A 25353-nucleotide genomic window follows, 5' to 3' on the forward strand; every position below is an offset into this window, starting at 1 on the left:
ATCTGTCTGTAAAAACAATTATGCTCCACTGTGAGGAGATAAGGAAAAAAAGCCAAAGGATATGGCTGTGGTAAAGAAAAGGCTTTAGATTCTCTCTGTACTGAAGCTAGAATGGAATAACAAGTGCTGGGCTCAGAAGTGAAACATGACAGGTTTAGTAGCAAATTAGGACTCTAAAATGGAGCGAGAGTAGAAAACTTGCAGGAATGCTGTGGATCCCTTAACACTCAGCTGAGAAGGCAGGTGGTTGAAGATATAAATTATAACTAATGATTGGTTAATGAGGATTAATAGATGCAATAAAGACATGATCCTCAATGCTGTAGGGAAATAATGGCATTTTTTGTAACAGTGCCATGATTTATTTTCTCCTGATTCTGAGTGCATTTCCAGAGACTAGATATTAAATGAACTTGGAAAATCAAGACTCCATCAGAAAAGGAAAGTAAATCAGGCATTTCAGCTCGACTGGCTCTGAGGGTACACAGGGTGAAGCCTCGCTCAAAGGCAGATCTCTACAGAAAATTTTGTTAAAGTTCCACGTGGAATATATCTTTGAATTTAGTATATGTTGTTGTGTTTTGGGGTAGAAAGCAGGAGTGCAAACATGTATCACCGCGAAGCACTGCTACCTTTTATTTTACCGGATGAAAATAACAACAAAGTCCCTCCTCCTGTAAATTTCAGCATGACCAGGGTAACAGTTCTATTGCAAGTCAGGACACAGACGCCGCAGTTCTCTATTACTCGCTGTTACAGGAGTGATGCATTAACTGCTATCATTTATTGCGCTCTGTCGCCGTGATGTCCCGGTGTCCCAGATGTGCGGAGACCCCAGATGCAGCCGGACGCCTTTTGCTCAGCGCTGGAATCTCCAAACGCGGCAGAGGCGGCGCCCCTCAGCCCGCTCCGGCGGGTTCTCAGCGCGGCCCGCGCCCCGCCCTTCAGCCGCTGCCGGGCCCCCGCCCTGCCCGCCCCGCCCCGCCCCGCCCGCGCGCGGCCCCTCCGCGCCGCCGTAGCGCGGGCAGCGGCGCGCGGGGGCTGCCGGGACGGGGCGCGTGAACTCGGGCGCGGCGCGGCAAGCCGGGCCCGGCGGGGCGGGCGGAGCCGGAGCCGGGCCGGGCCCGTCCCTCAGGCGGCGCTGGGCCGGGCCTCGGGGCGAGCAGCGCGGGCTCGGCCCGGTGCCCGCCCGGCCAGGTGCGCGGTGCCGCGGGGAGAGCGCGGGAGCGGGCCGGGGCCGGGGCCGGGCGGTGGCGAGGGGCGGGGTGCGCCGGGCGGCTCCTCCCGCGGCCTCCGCGGCGGGAGGCGAGCTCTGTGTGAGGCGGCAGCGCGGCCCCGCGGGCTGCTGCCCACTGAAGGCGTATGTGGACCCTGAACTTCTTGTGCAGTTTTGAGTGTTAACAGTCCCGGCAGTAAGAATGAATGGCCTAAAGCTGTGTGAAGCGTCCCGCAAGCTTTGGCCAAGGGGCGTTTGTGTTCTCAGCTGAAGGGAAAGCTCACGTTTATAGTCCTCGTCTGTTGATAGTTTAAAATTATCAGGAGTAAAAAGCTGAGAGTCAGCGCTTCAAACCAGGCACCGGTTAACCTGGCTTGAAGTCTTAAAAGGTGTCACTCAAAATAAGTAGCAGTACAATGCTCTTGGCCTTTTTGGTTCGTAATGTTTTGTAAGGTGCGATGTAAGGTGACTCGCTGTCGCTTGTATTCTGCTGTCAAAGGTTTAGTTTAAAGGATTCTCGGATGTCTTTGGAGTAGTGAGATGAACGCTGAAGTGAGTCCTTTAGGTCCGCACTGCCCGCCTTGCCCTGCAACAGTTTGATTCTGGTTTGTATATCCCCATCTGCTGGTGGGAAATGGGCCCTTCAGATACTCAGGGCTTCCTGGTAGGCAGCTGTGAGCTGTGGAGATAAAGGCTTCATTTTAGTCTCTTCATGCCGTAGAGGGCCTGGCTTTGTGAGAAAGAAACCACGCGTTTCCTTCCGGAGTTTAAGTAGCAAAAACTTGGAGTGTCTGATGCTTTCGTTTGTGTGTGCAGCTGAACGGTACTAACTGTTTAACTCAAAATAAATGGTGCAGTTATCAAGAAAACTTTAACTGTATCTTTTAAAATTGTAATTTTGAATTGTTAGGTTGCCTGGTTGATTTTTTAGTTTTATGTATTTTCACTTATTAATTTATTTCTGCCAAAACAGGTGCAGCCATGCAAGAAGGCATACGTTTTGCATCATCAGGAGATGATATTAAAATATGGGATTCTTCATCTTTCACTGTGGTGGAACAGTTCAACCCACATACGCCCTCACATCCAGTCAGTTCACTGTGCTGGGCCAGCAATAGTATCCTTTACAGTTTCAGCCATATTTCTGTGGGTGTTCTGCAAAATTCCACTGTTTCTTTTTCTTTCCTTTTTTTACAGAAATGTTTGTAAAACACAGGCCTGATGTATTTTGAAGTCTTGCATAAAAATATTGGTATCTGTTTTGACCAAAGTTTTGTGGTTCCTTGTGCTGAAGAGATTTACAGAATGAGATCATGATGGTAAATAATTCTGAAGAAGTTTCTTAGCTCGGGAACCCACACTTTTTTAATGGCTGTAATGTGCCTGAATTGCCTGCCAACTGTAAACCTTACACATTTGTTTCTTCAGTAGTTGATTATGATGTTTGCTTTCAAGATGGTGCCTAATTAACTGACAAGCTTGAGCAAAGCAACTGCTGGTGTAGTAAAATTCTATACATAGTATAGTGAGGAAAATTATAATTATTTTTTTTTTTTCCATAGGACAGCTTCTCGTTGATTCTGACAATCATTGATAGTGTTCATTTACCTCTAAGCACTGGTTTTCTTTCTATTCTTTGTAAGCATTTTGAGAGGAAACACAAACCTATTGTTGTGTAGGAAAACATTCACTGGGTGGTGGTGGTTTGTCATCAAAATGGATCTGACCCATTTAGGTCTTTCACCTCTGACTTGGAAGCCAAGGAAGTCTTGGATAATGATACGAGGGGCCAAGTGGTAGATGAAGATATGAGAACTTTCAGTGGGCTGTCAGGTAAATGACTTGTGTGGCTGTCACAGGAGAAGGTGGTGGTGTCTCATCTTGACGTAGGAGGCCAGGATGCTGGCACACAGCATACGAGTCCTGCAAGTTCTGAATGTCTGTCCTCAAAGTTAACGTATGAGAATAAAAGGTTACACCAATTGGAACACAAATGAATGTTTTAGCTATGGAGCTTGCAGAGAATTTGAAGCACAGATGTAATGTTTTCATGTGTATGCATACACACTAGTATGTGTTTAGTAAACTTTTATCTACAGTCTGTCTTAACATGCTTTAATCAAGTCTCCTCTTCATCTCCCAACACTGAATATTTGTTAGCTTGTTAAGGATAAAGCATTAGTTCTGGTTACGCATAGTTATGTAAAATTATACAAACGTGCCGTAAAATAGTGACAGCAATAGCAAACACTACTCTGCCTACTGGTTCTGTTGTGTTAAATCCAGCCAATTAACCTGTGTTATTCTTTAATGAGCTAATGCAAAGTCACAATGGGCATTGGCCAGAAGACTGATTACTCAGTTTGTTTGGTGATGGTGGAGATGCAGTTTTCCTGCTCTGTAATTCTATAAATGTTCTTATTACTTTGGAGTACTTGGATTCATAACAGGTTATTTTTGGGATTTTGTTTTTCTTCTCTCAGTACAGAGTCGGGGAAACCGGCAACTGCTCTTTGTACTCTAGAAACTGTGTAGTGAAGTAGTCTGACATTTGTCATGACCAGGACCATTCTTTAAATCCATAGTCTGCTAACAGCCACAGACACTCCTTTGAACTAGTGATAAATGGTGCTCATACTTGGGGGTGTGGGGAAACAGAATTGTAGACTGGATAAGCTGCCTTAGTGGTAAAGAGCTCTTAAATAATACCTGGCAGATTTTTCTCGTCTTTTCTATCAAAGAAATTGCTGTCTGTCTTGTATTGGCAAGTAAGGGCTGTAGTTAATTTAAGAGCTTCTTAATGAAAGCTTGGAAAATGGCCTTATGTTTCTGTTTCTAGGTCCCTCCAAGGTCCAGTGCTTTAGACTGTGTAGCCAATCTGTCTTCTGTTCAATAAGGGAAACTTCCTGTTGCTTGTATTAATCACCAGTATCCTACAATTATGTTCCTTAACTTGTGACAAAGATAGATACCTGGCTACTGCTTCTGCTGCTGGTGATAAAATAATTGTTTCAAGCTGTAAAAGCAAACCTGTCCCACTCTTTGAAATAGCTGAAGGAGTAAGTATACCCTCATTTTTTCCCCAGTTCACTTGATATTCTTTGTGTCTCACATCTGTTCTGCATATTGGGGTCAATATAATTTTAGTATTGTTAGAATTATGACATGTACATAAAAACATTTCCTTGTGTATTGTTAAACACATATAAAGATTGGGGGCAATAGTGCTTTTAAAACAGCTCTGTCAGTAAGAAGATACAGATGCAGTTATTGAAATGTGATCACTTGGGGCAGTCATGGTTCAGATGTGATCTAATGTGTAGGAGATGGACTAGCTCAAGTTTGAACTTCATTTTCTAGCTTGAGCTGTCAGTATTTGCATGCCTATGAATTGTACACTGGAAAATATAAGAGTCTATGGAAGGGTTGTTCTTGGAGCGTACATGTGCCAGCTTGCATTGCAAGAAACAAGAGAATTTGTGTTGTGTTCAAGGCTTTTGTTTTGCTTAGTTAAAAAGAAGTGTGGCACTTCAAAAAGCTGGACTTAGTTTTAGAAGAGTCTCTTCACATGGTCACTTAAATAGCTTGTTAGTGTTCTAAGCCATTCTAATTATTCTCCTTGGATAGCTGTTGTAATGCTAATTTGGACTGGAAATTTTCTGAAAAGTTATTCAAACCTTGCTTTTAGGGCACTGAAGCAAACACTTTCAAAGGTGGAGTGTTTGTCCTGAAGATTTCACTAAATTTGATCTATAACTAATGCAATCCCTTGCAATTTTATCATGTCAATAATTAGATGGACTTGTTTTTTCTTCACTCAAATCTTGAGAACTTAAAAGTGAATTTTCAATGTGATGGAACTGAATAATAATTTGTTCTCAATGTAGGCCTATCATTAAGATTGACCTTTTTTTTACAAAACTGGTACTTCAGTGATTATTTTAAAAAGAACCACTTAACTGAATTATGAGGTTTGCTGCTATAATATTCCCTGTAATGTTTAGGGAATGTGAAGTAGTAACTTAACTTTCTTGATTTTCTTCTAAAGAGTTTTTTTTCTTTAACTTAGGATTTCTTTAAAGAAACCTGAGTACCTGAATAAAATACTATGATTGCTCTTTACAGAGCTATAACTTAAAGGGAAAATGCACATTGGAGGAAAAGGTGCCAAAAAATTTAAACTGGGAATAGGAAAATGCGAGTATTTGAAGGTTTAGTAATTAATATATTTACATGTTAAAGTATATTAAATATATGTCCTTTTGATATATAATATATAATGCCTTTTGATAGGATATGGCAGTAGAGTACAGATAGGTCTGTCTGTCAGTGGGACTGTTTGTACTAATGAAATTGGAAACATTCATCAATAGTCCCTGAAAGAAGATTTGAATAAATCCGTTATATCTTTAAGACACATTTTCTTCTTTTGTCATTAGGCAAAACAGACATGTGTGAGCTTGAATTCTAGTTCTTCGTATCTTGTCAGTGGAGGCCTTGATAACACAGTTAATATCTGGGATCTGAAGTCCAGAAAGATTTACCGCAGCCTAAAGGTGAGTGTGGCTGAGGAAGAGCTATAGCTTTCCACTCCCAGGTTTTGCTGTAAAAAATGTACTTTCTGTAATTCTGGTGTCTCTCTGGATCAAGGTCACAGATAGGAGCTAACACACATCTGGGTCTTGTTAAAATTTGTGTTCTTTATGTGCTGTAAATAGCAAATTTAACAAGCTTATGTAACTTGTTGTTTTCAGAGTACAATTCTATAATAATATGTCTTTAAATTTCCATAATAGACTTCTTGTTTTCGCAAATTTTTGTTGGTGTTGTCTGATGGGGATTTTTTCCGGGAGTTGCATTCCAGGTAGTTGCTCTTTTTGATACATTGAATGAGAAAACACTTCTGTATTTGTGGAATGCTGTAGCAGAACTAATGTGCAAAACTGGGAGATGGTTGTCTTGTAACTGATCCAATGTGAATTCTCTAGAACTTTTTTATGATGCATAAAACGTAGTATGGCTTGGTATCTTTCCCATGTGCCTCAGTAGATGGTTTGCCCTTATTTAGCAGCACTGTTTTTACGACTATGAAACTTCAGCTTTATCTTTTTTTTTTTTTTTGACTTTCAGAATTACAGTTGGAAACAAAACCTCTAGGTATCCAATGCAATACTTTAAATATCTGTTCCTAACTTTTGGGTTAGAAGTACTCCATTGTCTTCCCCTATATAGGAATATAGGGGAAAAAATAATATGTTTATTATACACAGTATTATCACTGTGAATGACTGTACCGAAAAGCTGCTTGGTAAATATATGTGTTAGGTCTAAAAGTGGCAGAAGGGGAAGTTGTCAGTGGTACATCAGATTAACAGAAAGTATATTCAAATATCACTGGTTTCTGGGAGACTTCACTTTTAAAATAATGTTTATAACACCTGTAGTAAATATTGCTGTGGTTGTCTTATTAAAATATTGTATATAATTATGTGTTCATATTTAATAATTTATTAAAACCACCAATGCAAACAATCAGAGAGTGGTTATGATTGATCTTTGGTGTATTTTGCTGCCATTTTCTGTGATATTCCGTAACAACTCTTAAATCTTTCAAAATGTTATAGATGGTCAGAAAAAATAAGTTGAAGCTTTTTTGCAAAAGCATAAATCAGGAAGAATGTCTTTAACACTCTCTCTCTAACCTCCCTTTCCCACAGGAGCATAAAGATGAAATCACATGTGTTGCATATAATTGGAATGATGGCTATATTGTTTCTGGATCTTTGAGTGGTGAAATCATCCTACACAGTGTTACCACCAATTTATCAAGTAGTCCCTTTGGTTATGGCAGCAGACAGGTAAGCTATGTCTTTCAGGTACTAAGCTTAATTTGCAGTCTTTAGAAAGTACATGTCAAGAGCTTTTAAGTTTTGGTATTCTGTTTCATTTTAGTTTTAGAGTGCCCTTAAGGAAAGGAGAAAGCAGACTGCTATGTGCATTATAGTCTTAAATACTAGGTAGCATCAAAATACAAATTTCTCAAAGGCCTTTTTTTCTATACGGGTTACAGCAAATTTTACTTGGTAGACACTGGCTCCTCAAGAACAAACTTTTAGATAGCTTAGAAGTGATTAAAGCACAGTTGGCTTTACAAACCAAAGCAGAATTTCAATTCACTGCTCAATGTATATTGTTGCAGAAGGCAAAGACCATGCAGACTGGGGTCTAACTTATTCAAAGCTATCTGTACAGGAGGGATGAATACAAGTCTGTATTTGGAAATAAGTTTATTTAATCTGGAGATTAAAATTGCACAGATGCTCAAAGAGAAAAATAATGATGTTTTATCTTACCTACTTAGGTGTTTAGTTAGTATTTGGGAGACCTAGTTTGGAGGAAGATTGTGCACAAGGCAAACACAAAGCATATGTACTACCTAAGAACCTTGGTAGGGTTTGCCAATGCAAATCCTTTCTGCAGGTTCAAAAGATATTAAAAGAATTAGTGGATATCACAAGGGCAATTCCCTTGATACAAGAGCATTTGCAGTAGTAAATGAGCTGTGTTGTCCCACTGGAAATTCCAATGTGTGCTCTTAGTGAGAATTGTCTTGTCTTATGGATAGCCATGTATTTGAGTTCTAGGCATGCTTTCATTTTTTAATGAATCTTTTTTACAGAGGTTGGAGCTGCCTAGGGGATGCAGTACTGTTGCTTTGGTCCTAAACCTGACCTTTAATGTTGCAAGGAATGCTGAAGTTGTGACTTATTCCTTTTCTGTTACTGCAACAGCTTTGTCATTCTTAGATTGCAGATAGTGTCAAATTAAATTCTTCTCCTGTCTTGCATGAACAGTATAACGTGGTGAAAAATCTCTTGCAATCTCACAGCATCTCAGGAATTATGGTATACTTTCTGATGAAAAATCTCTGTTAAATTTAAACTAGTTCTGCTCCTAGGTGCTGCAGTGTCTTTGATCCATCACCAATCTCATACTTACATTGAAGCAAAATTGTATTTCATACTTGGTTTGATCTTAAAAATCCATCTATATAGCAGTTCATTTTTCTGATTTTTATTGTTACGATCTTATGAGGAATGTGTATGTGAGGCAGGAACAGGTAGGTCCATGGCTGGATTATGCAGCTGAGGTGAATATCCAGAGTGCAGACTATGCTACTAGTTAATTGGAAAATGAAGAAATTCTTGTGAGGATGATTTGCATGAACCTGTTTGATATATTCAATTCTTTCCACCAGAAAGTGATTAGGAGTAAGAGATATGCCATGAATAACTATTTTGTCAGATGAAATCAACAAGTCTGCTGCAAAGCTGAGTGACCTTTAGGATGGATAAAGATATTTGATGCCTTAAAGTAATTGCAAACGAAGAGCTCCTGTTCACATTCTAAAGAGTCTACAACATTTTCTTAGGGAGGGCAGTTATTTGATTATAGGTTTAATTTAAAGTGGAATTGAGCTATGATTTTGTAACGAGTTGGCTAGTTGGATGTCCCAATTTATCAGCTTGTCTTTGATCGTAAAAATGTTCTTTACTTTTTTTGTGCAGAAATGGTTTTATTATTTTTTGGGGTTTTAATTGAAAAATTGGAGAATTGGTTCTCCAGTGAAGAAAATATCTGAACACTTGTGTAATTCTGTTAAATTTAAAAAGCCTTTAGTTGTTTTGTAGCTTAGGGGCCAGGTTTCCTTAAGAGTAAACTTGAATAGATAAACAGTGTATTATACTGTTTGATCCTGGTACTAGTTTTCTGGCTTAGGAAGGGTCACCACTCCATAGTAACTTTTTTAAGAATTGAGGAATGTGAACTAACCTTAAAAATTTTAGCTTGTCTGTGTTTGATTCAGCATGATGGAATGTACTTTCTGTGCCAGTTAATTTCTCATGTTGTTTAGATTCTACAAGTAGTAGAATAGCCCAAGGTTGCCGTGCTTTCTCTGACTTTAAACAAAATTCTTTTTGTAGGAGCATTGGCCTATATTCTGTTAATTGATTTTAATTTAGAACACCTTTGTGTTTTATTAGAATTTAGTTCCTGCAGAGTTGTTTGCAGATACCATAATTTGTCTTTGCTATTGGCATTCATTTAGACTACCAGATTCTTATCTGCTTGCTGTTGTGAGGATAAATTAAGGTTTGTTTCAAAATATAATGTTTGTACAAGTCTTCACTGCCTTATGCAGTTCTCCTAGCAACAGGATTTAGTTTAGTTGTTTGAACAGCTGGCTGATCTGTAAAGGAGTGTGATGGATTCTGGCCACTCCATGCATTGAAAAGTTTGTCAGCTTTTAAAGCTAAAAGTGGGGAGCAGTGGTAGTATGGGGAATGCAGGTATATGAAAGAAAATGGAAAACTTGCCCAGACCTGTAAGGTTAAAAGGATAAAGGAGAAAAGGAAATGGCTGACTTGGTAGGATAGCAAAGGAGGTTAAGGACAGGAGTGAGGAAATGAAACATGAGCAGATACCAGGGCAGTAGGGAGGAAGGTATTTGGAGGTGAAGAGTTGAGAGAACTGTGAGGGTCAGAAATATTTCCCATGTAGATCCTGTTTGTAGTTAAAGCTGTTACTTGTGAATCTCTCTGTATTTTTTTTCAGTGTAAACAAACAGAAAAAATTATGATAAAATTGTGACCAGTAGAGGACCATATTAATGATGAAGAGTTGTGGGCATTCCTATTTGAATATGCAGTTGAAGGTGCCACCTCTTTAAAGCAGGTTGAAGCAATTTGGCTTCCATCAAGATACACAATACAAGTGTTGGAAATGATGCTGGAAGAATTTGGAACAGCACATATCTCCATTAAAATGAAGTTAAAGACAGAAATAGGATGAAGACCAGTACAATGTGTTGTGGTGTGGTCTGTGCCAGCATACAATAGCTTTTTGGGAGCATTATCAGGCAAATAAAACATTTCAGCAGTCATTGGACTGGACTTGAGTCAAGTACTTAATAAAGTGCTTTGTGAGAGAATACTAGGTAGGATGGGTAAGAAACTCATTATATTGGTAAATCAAACAAATATTTGGTTTCATTATCTGTCTTGTTTAATATTTTCAGTAGTGCTTATGATAATAGAAGTAAGATCAGCAAAACTGGGGAAGGGTCTGGAGCACAGGTCTTGTGAGGAGCAGCTGAGGGGGTTGGGGTTGTTCAGCATGGAGAAAAGGAGTCACGAGGGGACCTTATTGCTCTCTACAACCACCTGAAAAATAGGTACTAGCAAGGTGAGGATTGGTCTCTTCTCACAGGATACAAGCAATAGGAGAAGAGTAAATGACCTCAGGTTGTACCATTTTAGATTGGATATTAGGACAAAATTCTTCTCTGAAAGGGTAGTGAGGCATTTAAACAGGCTGCCCAGGGAAATGTGGAATCATCATCCCTGAGGGCATTCAAAAAACACATAGCATTTAGGGACATGGTTTATTGGAGAACATGGCAGTGCTGGGCTAAGGCTTAGACTTGATGGTCTTTGAGATCTTTTCAGCCTTAACAATTCTGTGATTCTAAGTAGAGCTATGATGAAACCCAGTGGAAAGATGCTTGCCCAGAAGAGAGGATTGTGTCAATATCAAAAAATGATTGAAACTATAGACAAAGGAATTACTGTGACAGAGCAGAAATCAAGACACCAGATTTAGGGGACAACTGAGGATCTTTACCTAGAGTAGGATTTCAAAATTCCCAAGGGAAAGGAGTTGGATTTCTTAATATAAAATGACAATGACTAAAACAGACTCAAAAAAGAGCAAAATATTTTGAGGATCATAAATTATTTTAGTTCATATTCAGTAAAGATTCATACTGGGAGAGTTGCAAAAAGACTGATGGTACTGAAAAAAACAGTCCTGGGGGACTCTCATTTTTTTTTTAATAGCAAAATAAAGCCCGAAGGAGGGCGAGCTTGCTGTTCTTTAAAATGGGATAGCAGCACTGAAGAGTTAAGAAACTGCTTAAGTGTAAGGGCATTTTGGTCTCAGGAGCAAATAGGTGCAGCTGGGTCATAAGTACAATTAATCAGGAAATTGAGTACTGTAGTATTAGAGCAGTGAGCTTCTGAAACATCCTCTGAAGCAATGTGCTGGAAACAAAATATCTTTTCTGAAAGGTGAGTTAAGTTCCTGGTTCTGTGATAGCAAGGCTGTGTGTGATAAACAATACATTACCCTCTTCTGTGGTCTTAGTCCACAGGTTGAAGTCTGTTCTGCAGGACCTACATACTTGCTTAACTCTGGAGTTGGTGTATCTTACCAAACTGGCTGATAGCCAAGTACCTCAAGTCAGTGAAGGGGGATTAAGTTTAACATTGTTGGCATTGGCAGAAGACTAGTTGGTGAAATAATGTACCTTTTCCCTCCTTTAATTTTAGATGTGTTGTGGGGGCTTTTTGTATGAAGGCACGATATTTGCTGAAAATTTGAGAAACTTTTCTTAAAGTTTCGTTTTTCTTCTCCTTAATTTTGCTGATCAGCTTATATGGTACCCCATAATAGTAAAAGAGAAAGTCTCACCTCCAATAGCAAAAATGGCATTTTAATGTAAACTTATTTTTACTATTTATATTTCAGAGTTGTAAGCCTTTGTAGACTACTTTAAGTTTGTATTCCTAATCTTTGTCTTTAGAAAATAATTTAATATCATACTTAATATTGGTATTAAAATTCATTTTTATGTGTGTTTTACAGCCTATTCGACACTTGAAATATTCATCCTTTAAGAAGTCCTTGCTGGGCACTGTTTCTGACAGTGGAAATGTAACTCTCTGGGATGTAAATAGCCAGAACCCATATCATAACTTTGAAAATACTCATAAAGCACCAGCCTCAGAAATCTGCTTTTCTCCAGTCAATAAGCTGCTGCTTGTAACTGTAGGTTTGGATAAAAGAATTATTCTCTATGACACTTTCAGTAAAAAGTGAGTATGTGAAAGACCTTTTGATTTTAGAAGATTCCTTGTTTGGGTTTTATAAACTGAAAAAACATGTCTAATTATGACATGAATTATTTCATTCAGCGCCCATGCAGAATAGTTGAAGTGGCTGTCATATGCTACTGGAGAACCTGTCCTACAGTCCATTTTGCTTTCTAAGTTAACAAACAAACAATTGAAAAACACCAAGGCATGTGGGAACTAATTGAAGTCCACTTTATGGGTGGTGTTCTCCAGTGCTTCTGTATGAGCATTTCTTGTTGATAGAGAGCACTTAACTTCTACGAGGGGCAGTACAGCCTGTGCCAGCCACCTGAGCTTAGCTTGCCTGCCTTTCTAGTTAAGATAAAAGATGTAACTGTGTGGTGCACAGAACTGCTGAAATAGGGGAGAATATTGATAAAAAAGCAGGAAGGATGGGAAATAGGTGATGGGACTTTGTAGTAAGAGGATGGGATGGTGAGTGGTTTTGTGGGACATTGGTTTTACAGTGAGTAGTACTTTTACTCTAGCTGAATAAAAACAGGTGTCTTTGCATTTTGGAAGGATGCAGTAGAAGGATGCAAACTAAGACCTGAAGTTTTTCTTAGAGCTGTGGGAAGGGTAGAGTTGATAGGCTTGGGAAGCTAGAGGATGAGAGGATGTAGGTAGTATGATTGCTGCTACAAATGATGAAACCAGTAAATAATGTTGGTGATTGCTATTTAAAAGTCAATATGATCCTGTCTTCACGAAGTCTTTTGGGGCATATGCAGTTTTTTTCTTGTTAAGCATGAATGTTTAGTGTAAGCCTAATCCACTGTTTCTTAAAATAGTTCATGGAATTTACTTGCCACTGGAGAAGCTGAACTACTGACCTGTCACTGAATTATGAAAGTTTATATATATATATATATATTTCTTTTAGATACTCTGTTGAAAAGTCAAACTCCTGAATTCTAAAAGATTCATCCTGTCATTTCTCATATTTGAAGGTTACTGACAACAATTGTAGCTGATTTTCCTCTAACCACAGTAGACTTCATGCCTGATGGTACCACTTTGGCTATAGGATGTTCCCGGGGAAAGATCTGCCAGTATGACTTAAGACAGCTGACATCACCAGTGAAAGCAGTTACTGCTCACAAAGGCTGTGTGAAATGCATACGTCTTCAGTTCAGCAGCAGTTTTTCCAAGGTATTTTTATTGTTCAGTATGCAGGTTAATGAAAGCAATCATAAGTTTAGGTTCTGAAAAAGTTTAGCATTCACTTTCTAAGCATTATAGATGCCAACAAAATGGGATCATACCAACATAGGAATTATAAACTGCTTCGTTTTAACTGCTGTTTTAGGCATTGTTAATGTGGAATTCCCCCTTCTCCTGGCCTCTTTGTAGGAATAATTGGAAATTACAGTCTTCTAGGTTTTTGGATGTGGATATGCTGCCTTTACAGATCAGTTTATGGTACCTCTGGTTATATGTAGGCATTAGCAGAAAGGTCTGTAATGGCCCTTCTGCTTAAGGAGAAAACACAAGGTTGCTCACCTGAAAGTGAGTTTTTATGTCCTGTATATGGACTTTTGCTAGCACATATAAACAGTATAGAAGTTAATTAAATAATAGAGAAGAGTTAAGAGGATCTTCCAAGACTTAATTAGGCTCTATTTTATCAAGAAACCCTGTGCTTCCGTTTAGTGGACACTGAGAGAACCTTTGAAATGGATTCTTTATCACTCAGAGACTTTCCTTCTCCACTAGCACATTTGCTGCTATTGGTTAACTATTCCTGTAAAATTTGGAGTCTCTAATACTGTAATCTCTTTTTTTCTGCTATGTCTAAACCTGGGATTAAAGTTGAACCATGCAGGGTCACTCCACTGTTAAATTGTTGCTATCCTTGTGGAGGTCCTCACGGATGTTTCCCATGCTCTTTGAAGTTACATAAAGATACCTTTTTTATTTATAAAGACATATCTCCTAGGCAACCTTTGCAACTTGAACTGAATTTTTTTTCTGTTTTTAAAAAGGGAAGTATATTGTCTTGTATTTTTACTTCTGGCTGAATGAATAATAACTTCTCATAATTGGTTCTATTTTTTCTTCAGTCTAACATTACAGGTTCTTCAAATAAACCTGTGTCCAAAAGAGTAGAAGTCAAAGCTGGTAGTAATCTTGGAGGAATTCAAAACACTGGCATCAAAAACATTGCCTCTCCAGCATCAGCAACAGTTTCCTCTCATCTTACACTGACAAATGAGAATAAGGGAGGAGAGATTTTTCAGGAGAAAACAGGTAATTTTGTGTTCCTACTCTTACAATAGTTGGCATAATGGGGAAGATGGAAGCAGTGTTTCGTGTTTTGACCATTACAGTATAAAAATTTCACTGAGGGAAGGGCATTTGTTAGGAAGTACTGTATGTATGTACCTGCACATATAAATATTTATTTTCTCTCTCCACTGTGTAACACATGCTGTGAGACTGTAGGAGGTAAATTGGGTCCTACTATAAACTTAAGATACATGAAGTCTTAGAGTTGTGGTGATACTGTGGGACTAGCTCTTGCTTTCTGACTTCTTGCAGATTATTTTTATGTACATAATGTAGTTTCTGATGCAATGTCTGCATGGAACGCAGAGCTAAAGATTTGTAGTTCTTGTAATGAAAAGTAGTAGCAGACCACATAAAAAAAAAAAAGAAAAAAAAAAACCACAAAAAACCAACCTAGGAAAACACAGAGAAAAATAGCAGCCTAGTCCAAAAACCCAAATGACAACTGAACTGTATTTTTGTCAGAGGCATGATTCAAGTATCACATGGTAGGAAAGATGTTAAATATAGTTACAAGTATGATTAGTTGTATAACTGTACTTGCTATCTATGCCTCTGAAATTAACAAGTTCTTTGTAAAGAATTCTGAGCATTCCAAAACTGGTACTGTGTGAAATGTACTCTTAAAATTTTATTTAATTCAAGAGTTCTGAAAATACCAAATCAGTAACACTGCTAGTTTGATTCTTCAAAAAAAAAAATCCTCAATCCATTTTAACATAACACTTTCTCCCTCCCCTTTAAAATAAGGAGAAATACATTTAGTAACAGTAATTAGGTAATAAGCCACTGCAGTCCGTAGGGATGTGTATTAATGACCTCCCTTGGGTATGCAGTGAAGTATGAGGTGAAGTAGAATGTTTCCTCTGTATGAAGTGTTGCTAATCAACATTACTGAATGGTGTGGAAAATTTTATTTTGGTTAAAATGTAAGATTTATTATCTTTATTTGAAGATGTAATGGCTTTTACTCCTTAAAGAGGACCATGCATAATAAATAAATGTTTTAAGAAAGTAAAGGCTTACCAAGCAAAACAGTTTTCTTTAATCTGATTGTTAAATTTAAAAGTAAAAACCTCTGAATACTGCAGAAGATAATGGTCTTTAAGGTTAAAAATGGGAATGGATGAGATACCACAAACTTCATTTGTTGTCTGGAATTTCTTCCAGAACCTGTTTATAGGCTATAACTTTAGAGAACTAAGGGGGATTCAGTAAAGTAATCTGATAACATAATTAAACAAAATTGAGCCTTTTATCACAGGTATTTTTAAGGTACAGGAGTATAAATGAAGTCAAAATGTGATCAGAAACTTGGATGTACTTTGAGCTTGCTTCCCATAAACTCCCATTTACCAGCTGTTCTCTGCTTTAAGTACCTTACTACATTTATATTTCTGGGGATGGGTAAAAGTGCACAAGATATTTTGGCCCAATTTTATGCTTCTTCTACGTAGGTCCTCTAAATTCTGATGCACAGGTTGATGTGGCACTTCTGATTTGACTCAGTATACCAAGTATTTACTTAACTAGCAAGTGTTGGTGTCACAATTGACATATCTGAAGGAGTGAAAAATGTAATATATTAATACATTTAAATGTGAAATCATAAACATAACTCAAGTTCCACTTAATGTAAATACTTGGACATGATTAACTGCAGTCACCCACACAGTCATATTTGGATCACTTCAACAAGTAATCCCACGTAGAGAAGTACTTGTAGGTTTTATGAACATTTTGTGAAATTATGATACTTATTTTGGTGGTTGTCTGAGTAGTTAAGTTCCCTTTCTAAAAACTATAGTTTGAATAATTACTGGGGTTTTTTTTGGACTTAAGATATGCTTCCATTCTTCAGACAACTGTCCTTGGTGCCATGCATATAAAAAGCTTTTTTCCTTCCTGGATTGGGTCAGGGAAGGGGCTTGAGGGTAGAGTGAGGAAATATCTAGGAACAAGTTTGGTTGTTTTTTTTTTTTTTTTGCCTGCAGTTGTAACTTCAATTTGATTTTCTAATATTAGAATATATAAGTTGAATTTCTAATATTAGAAATAAGCAGAAAATATATTAACACTAGGTAAGCTTTAAAAAAGGTGTTTCACATAATTTTCCTTGGAATGCTTAATGGCCCTAGTAGAGCAAACTTTTTGTCTTGCAGAACAAATATATATTTTTGTCATCTGAGTGTGGTTGCCTTATTAGCAGAAGGTGCAGTCACTAGTTTCACTTCACCTGATCCAGCGTAAAATTGTTGCACCCATCATATAGATTTCTCTGAGCATGGGTGGGTTCTCCAATTTTACAATCATCCTCTTTAGCTTTTAGTTGTAATCAGCTTTGTTGACAGCCCAAATGAGGAAGTTAATATTGACCCTCTAACTGGCATCTGCAGGCAGTTCTGAAGTGCTTACTGGACTTCCCAAGTATCATGTTTGGTGATTTTTTAGCCATAATATATGTTATTTTTGGAAAAGGTCAATTACTAATGGAATGATATTGCCTTTTGAAGGTTTTCCCCATAGTTCCAGCTTGGATGTCATTCCATCTAAAGAAGCAGATCATGGAAAAAGTGCTGAATTAAGTAATTTTGATGATTTGGGTCGAAGTAGTTTAGGAGATGTGTTCTCTCCAGTCAGAGATGGTAAGTTACTAATACTGGAATTTGTAATGCATGATTACTCTGCATGTAGTGTCACTTGTGATTTACTGACTGCTGTACCTATTTTAATTTGTCTTTGATTATGAACTTGATGCAGTGATACAAATAAACACCTAATTTGTCTGTTTTCTGCTGTTTTGTAGATATTATTGCAAATAAAGTGACTGAAGATCCTCAAGGAAATGGTAAGCATATGCCAGTGATAGGCCTTTAGAGGTCTGTACTAGTTCTCACATGCTGATTTTGTCATACCATTGAAAAAAAAAATGGCCAAAGGAGACCCTGAAACAACTTTTCTGGAAATTGTCTGACACATTAAGATGCACAGCATGGTAAAAGGAAGTCAAGAGTATGGTACTAAAGTGATTGGGTTTTTTTCCCTTTATACAGTTTATAGTGATACACAGAAGCTTTTAATGTTTTATTACTTTTATAAGGATGAGGGCACCATAATTTGGATGGAAAGATGTAGTTTTTTCTGGAGTACATTTTTTGGTGATTTATTTTGTCAATCAGTTTTTGTATGAGTGTACAGGCATTTTAACTGTGGGATAGATATGGTGTGTGTGTTTATTGATCTGTATGTTTCATATTTCCCTTTTCATTTTAGGCTTGGATTTCCAGTCCTGCCTGTTAGGTTTCGATTTTCTCCCACAGCCAACCATTGCCTTTCCAGTAAAAAGAAACCTAGTGGGCAGTAGTGCACCAGGGACACAGTCTAGCCCATTACATGCACTTGTTGGATCTCCAATTAAAGAAGAAGAGGAACATCCAGAGACTGACTCTAAGAAAATAAGTCTTGGAAGACAAGAATCTAAAGACAGCTTGAAGCAGGTATTCTTGTTATGAGTGGTCTTTTTAGAATCTTGACAGAATATTACTACTTGAAGAAAAGAATACTGAATAATGCCCAATCTGATTCTATTTTGCGACACACTGTTAACACACATCTGTAAAACCTTGTGTGATTTAGGTGAATTGACCTTCAGCAATGGAAGACAAATGTATGTTTGTCTTAAATAATATCAGGTTACATAAGTTCCTATGAAACAAAACAGATAGCCTTATAAGTATTTTGAATTTTCTAGAAAATTGAGAAGGATGGTTGCACCAGTATGATCGATTGTTGTATGTTAGGTCAGTTGCACTCTCTTCTTTCCCTGTTCTGTGTCTTCCTCTTTTTCTTGAGATATCTTTGATATGCCTCTGCACAGAGCTTAGCTACTTTTGTATTGCTCTTGAGAAGTCTAAGTTGCTAGGAGTGATACAACCTAGTCACAACATTTTTAATGTGAAAATCAGAGGTCCCTGCCTTTTGCACTTGCTTCTTTGTGCCTACTTGAGGCAATTTTAGCAATGTGCTTTTCAGATAGGAAATGAAAAGCATGTATTTCTGAGCAGATTCCTAAAAGCAAAAATGTTTCAAAGTGCACTTTGGAAAACTTAGTCTTCAAATGCAATTAGACAATTGTAACAAATAGATTTAATCTTTAAAATAAAAAAAAAAAAATATTTCTGTTGTCAGGTTTCAAAATCAAGCTTATCAAGCATAGAACCTTCTCCACTATCATTTACTCCTGATGTAAATGACAAACTAATGAAGACTATTCAGGCCCATCCTACATATGATCTACCAGTAAATGGTACTACCACAACAAGTAAGTTGATAATTTTGGCTCAGTTCTAGGTGTGGTTGGTTGTAAACTGACGTGAAATCAGATAAAATGGACTTGATCTCGGTTCTTTAAATCAAGCCAACCTTGCTAAAATATTTCTAGTTGCATCTGAAAAGACTAACTCTAAATCTGATTTATTCTTTGTACTAAGCAATATTTGAGGCAAAATTAATTAATTAAATAATTATTTTTTTAAAAGTATCAGTGTAATGTGGTATATGAATGGTTTTTAATTGTTTTGAGGGTTCTCAGTATTTTATTTTCAATTGCAAAGGTTCAAAGCTAGCATCACCTGTCACTGCTGGAGTTGCAAGTTCGTTGTCAGAAAAAATAGTAGAAACCATTGGGAGTAGCAGACCAAATGCACCTCTGACAGCAATTCAAATAAACTTCATTCAGAATATGATACAAGAAACAATGGATGACTTCAGGTACCGGTGTTCCTGCAGAGTGTTTTGTTTTCAATGACATGTTTTCCTAATGAGGTGTTTCAGCATCTGCTCAAACAAATTTTTCTTTGGATTAGAAAATTACACCATTTATAGCCCTATTTTTGAAAAACTAGGTATGAAACTTAGTTTTTAATAGCTCTGATGACTAATTAGACTGATGCCTCTGAGGGCTGTTGGTGTATGACTTTGCTGATGTTTCCAGAGTGAGTGAATATTTCTCAGATGGTATATTTAGTCTGCATAGCAAGGTCTCTACTCTTTTCCTGAAGCCTTGCACTGGTTTCGTTTCCTCCTTGCTTTTCCCCCTGTCTCAGCAGGAGAAATTTCAAGTTGACAGTGGGGAGAATTTGACATAGCCAGTTGGCTTGTTTTGGCTTTGATTGTTATTATCTTGGCATGTGTAAGCTCACACAGTGTGTGTATTTCTGCTGGTGGAGCTTTGCATTGACATAACATCTGTACTGTAAGTGAATGGTCAGTGTCAGCTTACTTTGTGGATATCTAACCAGCATTCCAATTGTCTTGAAAGAAGTCAAATTAACATGGTTCTATTTAGAGTGCAGTTTGAAGAAATGGAGAAGTTAAGAGAATCTTATCTAGGGCATCACTTCCTAACCCACATTTAAGATGAAGTAGGTTGAATGGAGATGATAGAGAAGAATTGCGGGGCAGGGGAACTGCTGTCTTTATGACAAAAAAGCAAAGCAAAACTAGTTTAGTAGGTCTGTGTACTATGGCTGCTCTGTACCTGCCAACAGAAAATACATCTAATGTTATTTTATATCTTTACATAAATGTAGTATAGTAAAACTCCCCTGGGATTTTTTGGCAATAAACACACATCTGATGAACACCTGTAACTGATGTAACTTAAAATGCAGTGTATGTATTGCAGATGTGTTTTTAAGATCTATGTTCAGGCACTCCAGAGTTAAAAGTTATGCTTGCCAGTCTTTTACTTCCAGTACCTCAGATCTGGTGCCTTAATTACTGTGTTTCTCCTCTGACCTATACTTTCTGGAGTGTCTGGAAGGCTCTGCTGGCCCTTTTCACAGTTTTAAATTGCAGATACATTTAAACTGATCATGAAAGATTGTTAGTACTGTGGTCAGTAAGAGGGAAGTGAGCTATTGGAAGCTTCTCATTGATGTAACTACTTGCTGAAACCTGAGGAAAGGATTTTTATCTTCCTGCCTGAAATTTATTCCTCTTCAGGTAAAGGGGGGAAAAACTATGAACCTTCAGGAAAGGACTAGGAATAATATATAATTCATTTGGATCCATAAAGATGTTTGTTTCTTGATCTCCCTGTCTTTGGGAGATAACTTACATCTTCGGATTTACAGGATGCTAGCTGGCATCCTATATATTCTATACATTCAAAGGAGATTGCCTCCAGTAGGAGTTCTGTAGCACAAAATAAAATTCTGTGGAAAGACAAAGTGAAGATTGCCTTTGGATTTGCTGTATGTTTGAGGAAAGGAAAATGAATTAAGATCTGTCTGTGCCCACTTAAGAAACACCTTGCTTTGTCAGAGCAGGGGTACCCATAGCACTATACTCAGTCCCAGACAGCTGCACTGTTCAGGAAGAACTTGTCAACTTGCCTGCTTTTCTGTGAGCTGTTCTCCTTGTTCTTCCTCAGCTCCTGGAACTGTTGTATTAATGATCAGAGGCTGTTTTCAAACCTGGTTTTTGTAGTGTGAAGTGGTTGTCCATGAACTAACAAATTCATGTCCACTTCACAGACAACACTGCCACTGCTTTTATTTAGATTAACCTGCATTATTCCATGGTATTGAGAATAATGTATCACTTACCACAGTTGATGTTTTGGGCCCTTTTACAAGAGACTGTTGAAAGTCACGTACTAAAAAGGTCTGTCTTCAAGTACAGATAAATATCTTTCCCTGTGGTGCTTATGATCAAGGGATTGAAAATTAGCTTTGAATGGTGAAAATGAGAGGAGCTTATAGCTTGCAAGTGAAAAATAATCTTGATATCAGCATGTGTATATTTGTGTTTCTGAACTGAAAAGTCCTGCATCTTCCTATCTGCTGAAAAGAAATTATAAAAATCAGTATCATAACAAGAGTATTTCAAAATAAGCTGTAGAAGATTATTTTTCATAGTCTACAGGTTTATAGACTTAATGAATGAGGTGAGGATTTTGATGAGTGAAGGTGAGGAATTGTGGAGTTTTGGGTGCTGAGGGTATGCAAGAGACTGCTTCCTAAGTAAATCTAAGCATCTTCCTTTTGCAATTCTTTCCCCAGAGAAGCATGCCATCGAGATATTGTGAATTTGCAAGTGGAGATGATCAAGCAATTCCATATGCAGTTGGTATGTACAAGGACCATGATGGGAAATGTATTCAGTTTTCAGTTTTGGTAATACTAAGGCATGCAATCTTCTCTCAAAACTGAAAATCTGTTTTGTTTATTAAGACCTAGAAAGGGAGGCTTTCATGTGAAGGAGAGGAAAAATATGAATGGGAATCTGTTAAATTGTTTTTCCTTTGATTAATAAAGGGAACCTAGGGGTTCAGTAGGTATGAATTCCATATTTCAGGAGTTACAAACAAATTCAGCTGTCCTTTGGAAAGGGCCAAAGGTTGGGGTAAGGAGAAGATAGATGGAATTCAAATAGAAAGCTTCATTTAGAGATACTGTATGCATACTGAGCTGTTCTGTGTTCTTTAGCTTCACCTTTTTATGAATCTTTGTTCTTTTGATCTGCGTTAAAAAGACTTTTTAGTCTGGGTTCTGAGCATTTTATTGGAATCTGCATTAGTAGATTCTCATCCCGAAGAACTGCAAAATATCCTTTGATAAAACATTCACTAATGTATTAATGATAAAAATACTGTATGTCAGCTTAAAAGGGAAAATCTTACTTTTCTTATCAAAAGTTTTTAAAAACAGAATTATTATGTTACTTCATTTTTAAAAGAAATATGAAAGCCAATAGGATAAAACTGGAATTACTGACTTTATTGCTACTGATTGAGACTTTTCTCTTTTCTGTAGAATGAAATGCACGCTTTACTTGAAAGATACTCTGTAAATGAAAGCTTAGTAGCTGAAATTGAGAGACTACGAGAGGAAAACAAAAGACTGAGGACTCACTTCTGAAAGATTTACATTGCTAATTTTATTAGCATGAACTCACTACAGGTGGTGTGTTGTCTCTGACAGATCATCTATCATCACTATAATATTGTTTGAAGACCTGTTACTATTTTGAACATGAATCTATTCTTCTAAATAACTGGTGTAAGATACTTTGTGTAATTATAAAATTTGTAGCAGATAGGCACTGTATAAAGAACATTTGCATTCTCATTCTGACCACCTTGCAATGCAGTCGTCTAACAGAAAAACTTCAAGGACAAGTACGGTATTGGAGTTTTAGCAATACATGAAGTGCCTTTTTGTAAACAAAATCAAACCAGGACAGATTCTTTTACTCTAGGAACTTTTTTATATATACCTACTTTTCTATCTGCTTCTTTATTCTACTGCTGTCAGAAGCAATCACTACAGCTTGCCTTTTCAGATACTTTCCTTGAAGAAAAAGGGGAGTGAAAGCTCCTCTTTTGTGCACAACATGGAGTCTTGTTTACAAAGAGCTGGAAAGTACAGTCAGTTAAGTTTATTCAGCTGGCAACTCTTCTGTCCTGAGCTTGAAAAACTAGAGCTTTCAACTAGAGCTTGAAAATATTCCCAAATTTGGTGCCACAGTCTTTCTTACTGAATTCATAAGTTTGTTGTTGCTAATGCTACATCAACTGCACAGTGAGATTTTTTTGTTACTGCTTTGACTATGAATCTAGAATTCTTTTTATTTACATGTATTTGAATGTTGTCATAGCTTGTCTGATTTGAATGCAACTTTAGTCTTCAAAATGTATATATATTAATAATATAGCCATTAATAATACACCAATGTGTAATGGAAGCCTTTCAGTCTGACTCAAGCACCTTTTGTGCCTGACCTCCCCTTCCATTGGTAATGAACAACTCTTGTTATTGAGCAGTCATGTTGTAGTTTTGAGTCATGTTGGTTTAGCATTATTGTGGCCTTTTTCAGATAGCTACATACCAAATCTATTATCTTGTATTATTAACAACCATTAAAGAGCAATCATTACTTCAGTAGCATAATAATATCATACTGGTATGTCAGTATTTCTGAAATGAAGCTCAGTAGGAAGTCCTGACTATTGAAGTGCATGGGATATTTGGCTTGACCCTTATTTTGACAAGAAGATTAAATTAAAACTTCAATTTTAAATTACTTTAAAAACATTTGCAAATTTTAAATGGAATTTAAAATTTCTCTGAAAGACTTCTTCTACATCTTCTTGCTATTTAAGTTTTTCTGGAAGCTTCCTAATTTTCCCTCTAATATTTGCTTGTTTCTTTTCACAAATTCAAAACTCAAGTAAAGTCTAAAGAGCAGGTTAAAAGGCAGGTTAATTATTTACAATATCTAGTGTTTAAATCCACAATGACACTCTCTGCTACTAAATGAGTAGATAAATAAATGTAAGCCATAATATATAGTGTAACTTATTTTTTTATGTTGCAAAGCTAAAGAAAAACTCCAAACGTGTCTATAATGTTTCCTTATCTTTTGCTTTTTTTTAAAAAAGAGACTTCCGTTTTTGATGTCATTTAATGAAAAACAGTCTTGTAGCAAAATGAGGGTGTTAAAGTAGCTTTTAATATTAGGGAAATGACTTTAAGTATCTGTAGTTGTACTGCTTTTAAAAGCTTTTAAAATATTTCTATGTCACATATAACTTCATATTGAAAGGAAGCAAAGAAAGTTGCAATTTTTTTACTAACTTAACAGTCTAGACAAGTCTTTGTTAAGTTCATAGGATATGTAAGCTTTACACATAGACCACACAGTTCATGAAGATAGTAGTAGTTGAAGGTAGCAAAAATATCTTAGCATCCTTCTATGTATGCTTTTCAGTGTTAATGAAGTAACCTTGCATATTTCCATCTCTTGATTTGTTCAAGTGCTCTTGCTGGTGTACCTGGATGACAGCAGGGAGTTAGACCATTATCTTGGGTATTTTGCTTATAGGCAATTTGGTTTCCTGATACTGAACTGTATAATGTTTTTAATTCCCAAATGGAATTAAATGGACTATAGCAAGAATGATTAAAAAGATTTTTAGGGCTTTTGTCCATGTCTCAGGATTACTGTAGTGCAGGTGGCTTACACATGGTGTGTGGAGACCCACTCTGCCTATCTCAATTAGGGTATGTTTTTCCTTGTACACAATTTGATTTGTATGTTAAAATAAAGCTTGTTTCAACCTTTTTGAGGAAAAAAGCTGTGGTGACCACTTATTAAAGATTAACACTTATCTGTGTTGTAGTTGTTATGCCTTATCAGGTGCCATCTACCTCTTTTGCCTCTGTGGCTTTATGTAGAATATCCAATCATTTCTGCAGAAATGTTTATAGTACCTCATGCTTGTGGAGTAAAGGACAGATGAGCAGTTCCCCCTTCCAAATTGAAAACTGTTACAGTCATGCCAGAGAGATCATATTCATAGCTAAATAGCACGTTTGAGCAGATGTTTTGGGCAGGAGGAATAATCTTGTCTCCTGAGATCCTGGTGAGCTGGACATCTTGTGTCTTCTTCATGTTAAACTTATGGATGTTTAATTTTTTAAATTTCCTTCTCATGCCAATACAGACTTTCTATGATGAGTTTATTTGCAGTTTCAAGGTATGTAGGGTTTGAAAACTGATTTTGACTAATTGATTTATTCTCAAAAAAATGCAAAATGACAGCATGTTCTTACTTCCTGGCAGCAGTCCACCAGTACCTGATACACACACTATATTCTTCATAAGCATGACAAGGATGAATTTGGAAGTTGCACATTGCCCCTCCTGCACAAGGAGCATGGCCTACTAGAAGAAAGAACATGCTTTACAGACTGCATTGACAAACTGTACAGTTCCTTGCCAGCAGATGCCCTAGATACTAAAACTGAAGATGTAAAATGGTTATAGATTATTTATATATAAAGTAACAGATTTGATACTGCT

General features: G+C 37.2%; 1 protein-coding gene across 3 annotated transcripts; it reads left to right on the top strand.

Annotated features, from left to right (window-relative positions):
- The first annotated feature begins 1103 nt into the window (after positions 1-1103).
- On the top strand, positions 1104-24625 carry NEDD1 (NEDD1 gamma-tubulin ring complex targeting factor). 3 transcript variants are annotated; one of them, XM_021527952.3, is made up of 15 exons: positions 1104-1197; positions 2190-2333; positions 4181-4275; positions 5656-5772; positions 6934-7074; positions 11924-12153; positions 13143-13344; positions 14256-14442; positions 16995-17126; positions 17288-17329; positions 17755-17978; positions 18670-18802; positions 19095-19251; positions 21549-21615; positions 22302-24625. In XM_021527952.3, the coding sequence occupies exons 2-15, from the start codon at positions 2198-2200 to the stop codon at positions 22404-22406; spliced, it is 1968 nt and encodes a 655-aa protein (XP_021383627.2). In that variant the 5' UTR covers positions 1104-1197; positions 2190-2197; the 3' UTR covers positions 22407-24625. The 3 variants fall into 3 exon arrangements, with proteins under 3 accessions (XP_021383627.2, XP_021383629.2, XP_021383628.2); XM_021527953.3 differs by lacking the exon at positions 1104-1197 and adding an exon at positions 1339-1360; XM_021527954.2 differs by lacking the exon at positions 19095-19251 and having other exon boundaries at positions 22302-22415.
- Positions 24626-25353: the final 728 nt, after the last annotated feature.

The sequence above is a fragment of the Lonchura striata genome, chromosome 5 (assembly GCF_046129695.1).
Source record: "Lonchura striata isolate bLonStr1 chromosome 5, bLonStr1.mat, whole genome shotgun sequence".
Classification (NCBI taxonomy): domain Eukaryota; kingdom Metazoa; phylum Chordata; class Aves; order Passeriformes; family Estrildidae; genus Lonchura; species Lonchura striata.

Coding starts and splice junctions, on each gene's coding strand:
- NEDD1 (XM_021527952.3), top strand. CDS start 2,198: ATGCAAGAAGGCATACGTTTTGCATCATCAGGAGATGATATTAAAATA. Junction 14,443..16,994: donor GATTTTTCAGGAGAAAACAG/GTAATTTTGTGT, acceptor TGCCTTTTGAAG/GTTTTCCCCATAGTTCCAGC. Junction 17,979..18,669: donor CTAAAGACAGCTTGAAGCAG/GTATTCTTGTTA, acceptor TTCTGTTGTCAG/GTTTCAAAATCAAGCTTATC.